The sequence below is a fragment of the Phytophthora infestans genome, genomic scaffold (genome assembly GCF_000142945.1).
Source record: "Phytophthora infestans T30-4 supercont1.115 genomic scaffold, whole genome shotgun sequence".
NCBI classification, from domain to species: domain Eukaryota; phylum Oomycota; class Peronosporomycetes; order Peronosporales; family Peronosporaceae; genus Phytophthora; species Phytophthora infestans.
The window spans coordinates 144322-156841 of record NW_003303644.1 but is presented as its reverse complement, the minus strand read 5'-3'; the positions used below and the strand labels follow the sequence as shown (position 1 = coordinate 156841).

Genomic DNA, 12520 nt, shown 5'->3' with positions numbered 1-12520 from the left:
CCTGGCTCAATCTTCACTTGAGCATCTTCTTGGGACTCACGGTGAAATCCCGAGTCACCAAAAGTTCCGGGCACGCGCACCATTGTGGTGTAGCGGGATCAGCAAAATCTGCGAGATTGCCGGATCCAGCTTACCAACTGCACCCAGACACCGACTAACGGAGGGGGTCCCCCGATGATCCGTGTTCTGCTGAACTTTCCTCACCTTGTGTACCCGTCGGTAGGGCGGGATCTTGCTCTCTCGGTAACCTCCGAAGAGTTCAAGTGGTGAAGCTTGAGCGTCTTGGCGAGACGTGGGAATGGGGTGGAGCAGCAGTGGAAAATCTTCACTCTGCGTCCGTGGATGGTTCCGTATCCTAAGCGAATATTCGAGCTTATGGATCCGGGGCCTAGATCGTGGATCTGGCTGTAGGGTTGCCTTGCGGGTGTGTTCCCTTGCCTTTGTAGTTCCTTTGCGTCGTACTTGCCGCCTCCTGTGACGGGATCTTGAAAGTTGAGAGCCCCTAGGGTGTGACCGACCAAGTAGTAAATTCGGTTAACCTGTCGGATCTGCACAAGTAAAGGAAAAGCTCACTAGGTTGTAGGATCTGGCCAATGTATTATCCAGTTATCACTACCAACACTAGATTCGCAATTCCCAACCTTCTCGGAGCTCGTACGGCCAATGTAGTTCCGGTTCTTGAGGGCAGGAAGGCACTTGCGTGTCACTGTGCAAATTGGAGTCTGTATTGATATTTAAGCCTATACCTGCCTGGATTTCTACCTTCTATGTCTTTCATCTGCTAAATCCCTTACCAGGCTCGGCTGCATGTCCCTTCTTCCCTTGACCCATCATCCCAGCTGTATTATCTTCAGATCCACCGGATCCATGACGTAATCATCATGGTCACCCTATTATGGGTACACTCATCCGGATCCAGGTCGCTTGGATCCACTTCACTGTAAGTTTGCACTCGTCGTCGATCTGAGCTCTCCCATCATCCAACATCATCTCGCAACCGTCTGTGATCTCCATTGTCCCACGAAAGTTCGAGATCTACTGTATCCATCATCCCTATACCCTGGATCCAGGTCCCTCCAGGCGGGATCCTCCCTCCTTGGATCCGAACTCGGAAGTATGGGATCCGGGGTACCTCGCGGTGGATCTTGACTCTTCATTAGCCGTGGCTACTAGATCCACCTTCAGAGGGCACCGACCATCCTTCCTTCATACGATCCACACTCGATCCACTCTTGTATAGTATATCCCATATCCATCTTAGTGAATCCAGGTAAGGGTGGATCCGAGGTAAGTCTAGGTGGATCTTGCCTTCTCGTACGTCGCTCATACCAGATCCATCGTCATTCCATACGGGGTGCTGCTCGCCATGGCTAATCCACCACAGGCAACTTGCATCCGTGCCAGCCAACCCAAAACTTCTCTTATCACTTGAAATTGTCACTGATTCGGGATAGTGACCCCGCGTCAGGCCCATTCTTTTATTTCTGAAAAAGCACTTCACCACAACATCGACGCATGGTTCCGTAAGGAATTTGGTCTTACCTCAAGACCAGGGAGGAAAGGTATTTCCGAACCTCTCCCCCACTTACACTTGAGACCATTGAGTCTCTCGTGGCTTGTGATAACCACTGACAGCACGACGGCTACCTGCCTCGTGGAAAGTCAGGGAGGAAAGGTATTTCCGAGCCTCTCCCCCACTTAACCTCGAGACTACTGAGTCTCTCGTGGCTTCTGATAGCCACTGGCAGGTGCGACGGCTCTCCGCCCTGTGCACTGCGTCGGTATGGACGACCGCGTCGGCTGTGTCGCCCGAAGGCACCCAGCCTTCGCGTCAGCAGTTTGAGTCTGCGCGACTTGACGTCGAGCGAGTTGCTCACGTCTGGCGAGGCCAAGACAGCCTCGCGCCTCGAGCCAATGGCTCTGTGTGCGGAACTATGTTACCCACCTTGGGTGTGGAACTATGTTACCCACACCGGAAGCGCATACAGCGACTTCCTTATCAGTTATAGTCTAGTGACCTTGCGTGGACCTATGTTACCCACGCTCGGAGCACCGAATGTCGGTCTCCTTAAGCAGCTTCGCTGCTTGCGGAACTTGTTATCCGCCGTGTGGACCTATGTTACCCACCTGGTGAATGCCCTTCGGCACCACCACTGTCAAAGCTCATACGGCGCGATGACCTTCGGTGTTGGGATCAGCTGGAGTGGCAGACCTGCACACACACCGGACTGAGTTGGTGTCCACCGACCGAGTCAGAGGAGTCCGGGTCCTGAACGCCGAGTCGCTTGAAGCGACGTCGGCCTGAACAAGGTTCAGACCCGACTTGCGGCGATTAACGTGACGTGGCACTTTGTAACCCACGTCGTGATGTCTCGATGACGACATCAGAGGCACTCGAGACCTCGTGCGGCACTGTGTTACCCACACAGGAAGCATGGTCATGCCTTCCTCTTCAGTTATAGTCTGGGCGACTGTGTGTGGTACTGTGTTATCCACACAGGAAGCGCATTCAGCGCCTTCCTCTTCAGTTAAGGTCTGGGCGACCGTGTGATCCTAAGTTACCCACCTGGTTAGCGCTTAAAGGTATAACCACTGTCGAAGCCCGTACGGTGCGACGACCTTCGGTGTTGGACGCTGCTGGTGTAATAGGTCCACACGCCGGACAAAAGACCCACGCCCGTAGCATTGCCGCAGCGGAGCATGGTCTTGCTGTACGCAGAGCTGTCGGCGCGTTGACAGCTCCGTGACGCTTCTGCGTCCTGGCGGTCTGTATCAGACGCCCCCAGTCATGACGGAGGTGGGAACATGACTCACCAATGCTCCGTCATAGACCTGGACTGGTAGGCCCTTCTCAGCCTTGCCACACTAAAGTCCGGGCTGTGCCTTATGTTCGACACAGCCATGTTGTTCATGGCGAGAACTGCGAGCGACACCGCGGTGCGCGAGTTCATCGAGCCGAAACGTTCAGGTCTGTTGAGGACCATTGGTACTTCCTTCACCGTACCAAAGGCTAGTCCACCAAGGACCAGCCCACGACCGCCACTCTGACATAGAGTGCAGTCGGGTGTCGCTATGCCAAGCGACGTTCCGGCGGCGTATCAACGCCCCAGAACTCATCAAACGTTCAAGGGGTACCGTACCCCCGTGCACTGAGTGTACTACCAGCAGCCCATCACTGCCCTTCACCGGTTTGAGATAATCACGTCTCTCTGGGTTAAGTCCCGTGGTGTGCACAACCTGCACACCCATCACGAAGACTTAGCGCTCTTCAGTAGGGTATACCGCCTCTACTGGTGGCCGGGGAGTCTTCGTCCACCTGGCCGTGGCCTGCGCCACCGGACTTGGGGTCCACGGGCTGTCCTCTTCCCGAGGACTGGCGAGGGACACACACGCTGGTAGTGTCCATGTCCGCCGCATCCATAGCAGCGGTCCAAGCTCTCGGCTGAGCTTAAGTCCATGGGATCGGGCTCGCTGTACGCACCGGTATCAACGGGCTGCGTGACAGCAGGAGCAACAGCGTCATTGCTGCGATGCTCCGCCTTCCGAGGAACGCCATCCTCATCATGGCGATGTTCCCCTTTCCGAGGAGTCCCGGCCTGCTTGTGGTTGTACTCTTCTTGGAGGGCGATTTAAATCGCCTCCTCCATAGTTGTCGCTTGCACCCGGAATAGCTGGATGCGAGCAGGACCGACCCTCAGGCCGTCCATGAAGACTGTTGTCTTAACGTCTTCAGGCAGAGGATTCCCTGCCAGAGATGCCACCAACGTGCGCATTTCTTGCGCGTACTGCTGCAGCTCACGTTTACTTTGCATTCACGCGAGAAAGCGTGAGCGCTGGCGGAACTCGTTGTTCGCCGGTAGGAACGTGGCTCGAAGCTGTTCACACAGCTGAGTCCAGGATGCAAAGCATCCAGGAGATGTCGTTTCCCTGGTGTATGCCCAGTGTTTGGCACGTCCACCAAGGTTGGACAGGGCAAACGCCACCCGAGCTGGCTCGTCCGAGATGAAACCCGCCTTTATGGCGATCTCCACCTCACGGACCCAGAAGTGAAGGTTCTCTCCTTCCTTCCCCTCAAACGCGGGGACCTTCAGCCATACCGGCTTATGCCTGGTTGCCTGGGGAGCGGCCATCGTGGCCTCCAAGCTCCCGCGGACGTGAGCGATGAGACCACGCTCGTAGGTCTCAAACGCGGTCACGCGTTCTTGTTGCTCGACAGGCGTCGCCGCCGCCAAGCTGCGAAGGACATCTTGTCCAAAGATGCCTCCCAACTTCCGAACAGACTCGTACTGTGAGTCGTTCAAGCGGGGAAGCTCGCTTCGGTCCATCGTGGCTCAACGTTGAGCGCACAGAGGATTCAGGTAGCTCAATCTACCCGCGATGGTGTTGGATTGACTACGAGTGCTACCAAGTGTGACGGGGTCACACAGCACCTCGCTCAGAGGAAGTGCTTAAGGGTATTAACTACCCGAGTGAACGTTAGTCCACGTGTTCCTGCCCTCAAAGGGAACGGTTTGCTACTTAGAAGAGTATATTTAAGACTGATGTATTTATAAGTAAGATAAGCTTGGGTCTCATACAAACTAGAGGTTACCTATAGTGGAGCTAAGTAGTCATGCACTGACTGGCTCCGAGAGCACCTGGTACCGTGTACCAGGTGTCCACAAGAGTGACGGGTCACTCTTTATGTAACATGGGGCACAATGGATTGTACCCCGTTTCATGTAAGATGGTGCTCATCTTGCAGATCACGCTAAGCCCTGGTCACGTTTACCATAACACGTGAACACTAAGGATATTGGGTGCAGTGTTGTTTTGAACCGTAACATAAGTAGATCACAGTATACATATGTTATATGTAGTTTCGCTCTAAGTAGAAACTCTAAGGCCATTGCAGCGCAGCGGAGGTGGTCAACCCTCTCTAAACCAACCAACCATGCCCTAGCGTCCGCGGAGCGGGCGCCCAGAGCGCTAGTAAAGTTTGATTATATCTTAAACATCTTAAACATCACCTGCAGCAACCTGTCTGTCGTCACACTAAATTGTCGTGCCTGTCACGCTTTTCCGGACAAATTATTGGATCAAATAATTCTAATATTTCTACTGGCTGCCGAGCGCAGCGAAGGTGGCCCCGATTGGCCTAAAAGCTGCCGAGCGCAGCGAGGCGGCACTTTCTGCAACCCTGCGGGCCTATGGGCCCGCCTGAGCCACAATCTGCCAGCCTACCATGCGAGTAGTGAAGCGAGCCGTAGCGAGCGGAACGGAGGCAAAACACAAGGAACGACATTCATTATTTCCTGCCGCGTAGCGGCGGCACTCGGCTAGTGTAGTAAAAGAAGAATACATTTATATTTAGTAAATTACTTAATTAAGTCGTAGCTGCTTATCATCACATTTGACCAGAATAAAACAATGTTTCGTAATAGCGTTGCAAACAACATGGTGGACGCTCGTATTCTGTAGTCAGTTTTAATAAATATGGTTTTTCAACATGGCTGCAAATTACTTATGACAAACGACTTTCTCTAAGTTTAATTGTAGAAACTGTTAAACAACGTGCTTGGTAGTCCAAATTGTGATCCGACTACATGTAATGAAAATGAAGAATCCGTTTAGGCTTATTTATTATTTCGGTAAAATAGGCTCGTCGAAGCGAAGCGGGGACGATAAAGACCTTACCAAGTGGGACGTAACCAAAACTACCGCCGCGTAGCGGCGGCGCTCGGCTAGTATACGTAATAAGGCGACGGTATTTGTTTTTGTTCAAACTCTACATGTACAGTTCCAACTCGTTGGGTACATGTATGATCGAAATATGATTCGAGCCGCCGGCGTCGAAGCTGGGGCTCCACGTCTAAATGCATAGCAGTTGGGTATCATAGAGCTATGAGGATACTTCGTTAATAGTAGTAACTGCATCATCAACATCTGCACCCGGGAATTATGCCGTAGCGTGTTCTAAAGTTTCAAGAAAGTGAAGTATCCAGGTTTATTGTGCAAGCACGACCTCGTCTAACGTTTGGTACATGAATGTGGCGAATGTAGCATCCAGAAGCGCCTTCTCCAGCATCTTCATCTTGTCCTGACTGCTGTCAATCTGTTTAGCCACAAAACAGTTTTAGCCATTTGCAACCAGTGGCCCCTCCCTGCCTGTATTTGCACTGGAGCTGATCAAACCTGTGTCAGCGCCTGCGTGATGGCTGGATTGGCAAGCATATTTTTTACGCCATTAGACATTCTAAGTGCATCCATCTGCTCCTCCATGAGTGTTTCTGTATTGTTCTCGCCCTCCTCGTCCACGTCCTTTGCATTGGCCGGCGTTGGCGTTGATTGCAAAGACTCCTGCGACTTCTCAAGCACCGACGCTGGCTCACACGGCGTCTCCTTGTGCTTCTTGCAGCAAGCCAGGCTGCAGTATGGAGCTCTACACGTCGGGCATTTGTACTTGGACTCGGTCGTCTCGCACACCATACACAGCTGCGCCATCGCCACGGTCTGACTGCGAAAAACAAACTGGGTATTTTTGTAGTATATAGAACACTTAAACTAAGCAGACCTTACAGACTCTCATTGGTTATACCCGTAAATGTTAAAACGCCTTCTCAATATCTGGCTATATTATCAATAATGAAGAAGCTCATTAGATTCGCATGCTTAATACGTTTTTTTTTCTTGAGGGAGTCCGTTATTGGGCAGTTGCGCAGGACGCTTGCGGCGCGTGTCCTCTGTATCGCTTGCCATAACGACATTTACATCGTGCTTGAATCATCTGCGAATCTTCGTAACAATGCAAGAGCTTCAGTGCGTCGCGCAGACCTACGCGTGGGGCAAATCTGGGCTGGAGAGCTCCGTCGCGCAGCTCAAGGTACGTGTGCCACAACTTCATCGAGGAATGTTACGCCTTCGTTGTCAGCTGTCCGACTGAATTGCTGTCATTTGCTGAATGCAGGAGGCTGCAGATGATTCATTTAAGGCCGATGCTGCCACTTCATATGCGGAGCTCTGGTAAATGGATACGTTTTGACATGGCTTGGGAGATTTTTGACTTTGTGCTGCATCACCTACAGGATGGGAACCCACCCCAATGGTCCGTCCATAGTGCTACGTGAAGATAGCGATGATGCACCGCTTTTAAGGGACTGGATCCGTATGCTTCATACCAACGACACGGGAGACCTGCCATATTTGTTCAAAGTGCTGTCTGTGCGCAAGGCGCTGTCCATCCAGGCCCACCCGGACATCAAGCTGGCTCGCGAGCTACACGCAAAATTCCCACAGATTTACAAGGACGCGAACCACAAGCCAGAGATGACGATTGCATTAACTCGCTTCGAGGCGCTGTATGTAAAGCTGCATTGCATTAACTTGGCTGCAAATGAAGCATTAACAGTGTGTTTTGCCCATTATCACAGATGCCAATTTCGTGAGATAAACGAAATTGTCGCCCACCTGGAGGCGGTTCCTGAGCTTCGTGCACTTGTTGATACTGAGGGTTCGTAATTGCAAAATGAGATGCACTTATCAAGTTCCAAAACTGACTTTTTTTTGCAGTTGCTCAGCGATTGGCGGTGCAACAGAATGAAACAGCTCTGCGCAATTTTTTCCGCTGCTTTGTCTACGCTGAATCGGAGAATGTCGCTTCACAGTTGCGTACACTTCGTGCTCGTCTCGAGGGCTCAACAAGTTTGAATGCGCTGGAGAAGCTTGTGCTCCGTCTGGACGACGAGTATCCGGGTGACATTGGCTGTTTCTGTCCGTTCCTGCTTAACTACATCACACTGGAACCCGGCGAGGCGATGTTCTTGGGGGCCAATGAGCCTCACGCGTATCTGTTTGGTGACTGCATGGAGTGTATGGCATGCTCCGACAATGTCGTGCGTGCTGGCCTTACCCCTAAGTTTATTGACAAGGAGACGCTGCACTCGATGCTGACCTACCACACAGGCAAACCGAGCGTGTACAAGGGCGACGTTCAGAGTGACGGTGTTACACGGTTGTACAGCTCTCCTGTGCCAGAGTTTGAGGTCGAAGCCGTCGACTTGATGCCACGCCAGCGATATGCGCTACCAGCACGAAAAGGAGACTCCCTTGTGCTCGTCATTTCGGGCAGCGGGTCGACTGTAGAACCTTTAGGCAGTGCCAACGGTCGAAATATGTCCAAGGGAAAAGTGTACTTTTTGCCGAAGGGCGAGATTCTCGAAATTCAAGGCGGCGAGGGCGGTATTTCAGCATTTCGAGCGTCTCCTAACGAAAGTTTGACCTCGCAAAGTGCTTAGACTGAACCTGCTGTGGCGTATCGGGGATCTGAAGGAAAATACAACGGGGTTTCTTACATGTTATACAGCAAGCCAAAGGAATGAATGATTCCAATCCTTGTTTGCCACACGTTGACACTTTGTGCGTTACGGGTGTAGATCGTCTCGAGTCAGCATGAGACTCTGTGCTAAATTCCTCATGACCCATTTTACCTCGGTTGGACCTTCAAGCTTCGGTACTCGAGCAAAGGGACTGCCGCCGTCTCCTGCCGGTCTGTACGGAGTGAATGTCTGCGAGTCGTTAGTGGATTCCTCTCCTTCTCGTCCATTTCTCCGTTCCTCGCCTTCACTCACGAACTCTTCGTCTGCATACTCAATAACTTCAGCGTCGGGGTCTTCGAAGTCGTCACTGTACTGCGTTCCGCTCTGATCAAAGAAGTCCGATGAGTCGTCACTGTAAAAATTCTCTTCGGCTTCGTATTCACTCGATGAGGTATCAGCAGAGGCACCACCGCCATCGCTATCTGCATCTAGCTCCAGTTCACGCAGCATGGAGCTTTCACTGAGTGACGGTGCTCGTGTGCCTTCCGAACCATCGTCATCTAGTGACAAAGTCGATAGTTCCAAAACGTCTCCGTTATCTTGCACGTCTTGTACTCGTGGCGTCGAATTCGACCAATGGTCTTCTGCATTTGTTGGCGTCTTGGACAGCTCGACTCCTCTGGCAAGTTGCCGTGCTACTCGGATATTAGAGCCATTCTTGGTTTCCTTGGAGCCATAATAGATCTGCAAGCTGTCGATACACTCCTCGCTGTACTCACTCTGAAAGTTTGGATTCATCAGCTCCTCCGCTTCCGCATGAAAGCGCGAATCGTCATCGTCATCGTCTTCATTTATAGCGGAGCAGGTTCCATTCACCTGAGCTCTACCAGCAGATACCTCCAGCCCCCAAGCGACCGATTGTCCATCTCTTGCTCGTCGAGGATGCGGACGTATCGGTGACGGCACGGAGCCAGAAAGCTGCTCGTCTACCTCATCTTCCTCATCATTTCCCAAAGTGTTCAGATGAGGTTTTCCTTCTGTCGCAAACACCAGTGGTTCAGGTGTAGTGCTTCGTTCCGGTCGACGGAAACTTAACTGCGGTTCCTCTACAATACTTGAATCCAGTAGCTCCAGCTCGTTGCGGGCGTCTGAATCGTCAGCTTCGTCCCCAAAATATTTAATCGGCATCCACTGCATCGGAGCTACAGCTGCTTGAGTTGCCAGACGCAATCTCCTTTTCTCCCCTGAGGAGCGACGTGCAGAGAGATTCTTTGGGTGTAACCGACGTCTACCCACCCCTGAAGCCGAACCGTGTTGCGGCCTTCGAGCCACGGGGTTTATCACTTTAACTTTTAAGGAGCCACCGGAAGCGACGAGACCCTGCATGTGACGACGGATGTATGGCATAGCAAAGATCTCTTCCATACTGGGCCTCCGTTCTGGATCTTTGTCCAGCAACTTACGCAACAAATCGGATACTTCCGCGTCGTAATGTGGAGGTACAGGAGCGAAGTCTTGCTGTACGATCTTGAGAATGAGCGTCAGTATGTTAGGGGCGTCGAAGGCGTGGCGTAGTGCCAGCATCTCGTACAGAACACAGCCTAGTGACCACACGTCGCTCGCGTACGAGTACGGCTTGCTCTCGCAGACCTCGGGACTCATATAATATGGTGTTCCAACGACAGTTTTGGCTTGATCTAGAGTGGAGTCGAGCGTCTTGGCAATGCCGAAATCTCCGAGTTTGACCACATTTTCTGTCGTGAGGAACACGTTGCTAGTCTTTAAGTCTCGATGCAACACACGTTGGCCGTGCAGATATTTGATGGCCATCGCCATCTGCACGAACCAGTCCAGCACTTGGCTGATAGGGAAATGGCCGCTCGGGTCGGAGATGTCGTCGTCTGGTCCGGCATAAATTTGTTCTCGGATCTTTTGCTGGTGCTTCACCTTGCCAGCCAGATCTCCACCGTCACAATAGGCCATTACAATATGCAGCACGTTGTCCACCACGAAGTTCTCCATGTACTCGACCACGTTCGGGTGTTTGAGTTTGGCCAGCAGCTCCACCTCACGGAAAGACTGGTCTTTTTCCTTGGCCGAGAGCAGCTCCATGGGGATCTTTTTGACCACGAAGCGTTCGTGTAGACAGTCGGGTTGTCGAGATCGCACCAAGTGCGCCGAGCCGTAGCTGCCGCGACCGATGCACTTGATCTCCTCGAAGCGGTGCATGGTAACGGCTCGTTAAGATCGCAGAGCGGGAGCGCTGCGGCACTTGGCAGATCTTTTGCTCGAGGCCAGATTGAAAAAGAAAACTGAGCAGCTCCCTCTGTGCTAGCCAAGGGCAGCTTGCTTGCTGTCTGAGAGTATTGCCGATTGCAGGAAGGTCGGTCGTTTCGCAGAGATCGCCCCTTTGAGTCGTTAACCCAAATACTACTGTGCAGTACTTGAAGTAGTACTTTAATTTTCCTGCTTTGAAGTAAATAACTTGCTATCCGGATACATGTAATAGTAATTTGCTAAGTATCAAGTCGACACCTAACCGATGGGGCGAGTCGAGAGTGAGATAAGAAACACGCATGGGACATCGATTTGACGTAGCTGACCGACGGGCAGGTCGACGGTCATTAGTCAAAGTTGATCCCTGAGCCCGCCTTCTGCCAGTCCCACGTTACGACGGCACCCCAACGCAGGTAGATAGGATAGCTATACGATTCCATAGGGTATCTCTGTATTTAAAGACGAGACACTGCAGCGCTACAGCCTCCTGCTTTTCACTCTTTTCATTGACGAGGTAAAAAGTCGTCGTCTACTAGGCGATCTCGATTCCTGTTAGCGGCATTTTAGACCCCGAGTAGCGAGTTCTTTACTCAATGTCCACCACCATGTCCGTGTTCGCCACCATTGCGAGCAGCAGCCTCCTCCTTCTCCTTCTGAGTGATCACCACGTTCATGCGCGTCAGCTGTACACACAAGGCGTTGGACAGTGAGTGGCCAGAAAAGCAAGCAGACAAGAGTACTCCATCGCAACTCCAGCCGCACCTCCTTCCTGTGGTGCAGGCACTCAAGATAGTCTTCAACCTGCTTGCCGCACTGGCCAGAGTACTCTGTGTCCTTCTGCTCGCAGGAACGGAATAATTACAGCAATACCACAGCGAGAAGACCTCAATTAGCAACACGAATACATACACCACCACACGCACCAGACTCAAATACGTACGCTGCACTGCTCCACATCCTTCCAGAACCGGTAGCACCGGCCTTCACGGCCCTTGAATCCGAAGCCAGACGACATGATGCTTTAGTTCCTCCTGGGTAGCTTTTGGGCGGCTATCGCTGCACCCCCAAAATGAGCCACTTTTGGCCAATCCCCGATGATCTATTTCATCCTCTATCTCTTGAGCCCTTATAAGCTACAGAATGCTTAAAACTGAAGAAGTTGTGGTCGCTCAAAAATATTATCTCCATCTATGGGCCCTCGAACTGACGATACATTTAGGAGTGTTGTGAGCTCAATGTTTTTCAATTTTAAAGATTTAAGTGCTATTTAAAAGCCCTTGTTAAAAGCGATTGAATAAGGGTACATTTACAGTTTTTTCGATGGAAGTTTACAATAAATGTCACGGTTTCGGTTAAGTGCGAAAATCAATTGGCCAACTGTAAGCTCGATTATCTCGATAACTCATTTTGTTTGACGTAGTCTCATATATATATTGCATATTAGACATAGGTGCTCTAGTGCTCGGATCGAATCGAGTACGAACCTCGTTTTGAATACCTCCATAATAGGACACATGATTCAGAATTAAGGATAGAGCAGCATATGCTTGAAACATCCAACAGAGCGAACTGGAAAAAGTGAGGTTGCTATATATTGCTCGAAGCAGCCTCCCGTGCTTTCGTACTTGTATTCTTAACTACTCCGAAGTAATAAACAGCTTAGCGATGAGCAGGTTGCGAACCACAGTATCCATAAACATGCATTTTGCACAGCAGATATCTTGATTATAAATGTGAAGCCTTCTTACATCATGAGAAATAATGCACTCGGCAACCGGGTAAGAGCTCGCTACATGGTGGTCAGACAGAGGCATGTTTCAGCAAGATCAGTGCATTCGTCAATGGATGAGCGTCCATCAACAGTGACTACCGTGAAATAATGAGGAGAGCTGTACGCAGGAAGTCAAAAGACGCGGAGACTCGCGAGAGCAACACAATGGAGACGAAGT

General features: G+C 51.3%; 4 protein-coding genes across 4 annotated transcripts; 1 reads left to right on the top strand and 3 right to left on the bottom strand.

Annotated features, from left to right (window-relative positions):
* Positions 1-5956: 5956 nt before the first annotated feature.
* On the bottom strand, positions 5957-6510 carry PITG_19775 (uncharacterized protein; the record flags this gene model as incomplete). The annotated part of the gene is made up of 2 exons (XM_002895969.1): positions 5957-6094; positions 6175-6510. 2 exons carry the CDS (start codon positions 6481-6483, stop codon positions 5987-5989), a joined length of 417 nt encoding a protein of 138 aa, XP_002896015.1.
* Positions 6511-7065: 555 nt separating this feature from the next.
* Positions 7066-8273, top strand: PITG_19774 (mannose-6-phosphate isomerase, putative; the record flags this gene model as incomplete). The annotated part of the gene is made up of 3 exons (XM_002895968.1): positions 7066-7337; positions 7410-7489; positions 7549-8273. The coding sequence occupies 3 exons, from the start codon at positions 7066-7068 to the stop codon at positions 8271-8273; spliced, it is 1077 nt and encodes a 358-aa protein (XP_002896014.1).
* Positions 8274-8399: 126 nt separating this feature from the next.
* Positions 8400-10707, bottom strand: PITG_19773 (serine/threonine protein kinase; the record flags this gene model as incomplete). The annotated part of the gene is made up of 3 exons (XM_002895967.1): positions 8400-8564; positions 8607-8938; positions 9074-10707. The coding sequence occupies 3 exons, from the start codon at positions 10521-10523 to the stop codon at positions 8400-8402; spliced, it is 1947 nt and encodes a 648-aa protein (XP_002896013.1).
* Positions 10708-10998: 291 nt separating this feature from the next.
* Positions 10999-11612, bottom strand: PITG_19772 (uncharacterized protein; the record flags this gene model as incomplete). Its single annotated transcript, XM_002895966.1, has 3 exons — positions 10999-11254; positions 11334-11408; positions 11512-11612. The coding sequence occupies 3 exons, from the start codon at positions 11584-11586 to the stop codon at positions 11162-11164; spliced, it is 243 nt and encodes an 80-aa protein (XP_002896012.1).
* Positions 11613-12520: the final 908 nt, after the last annotated feature.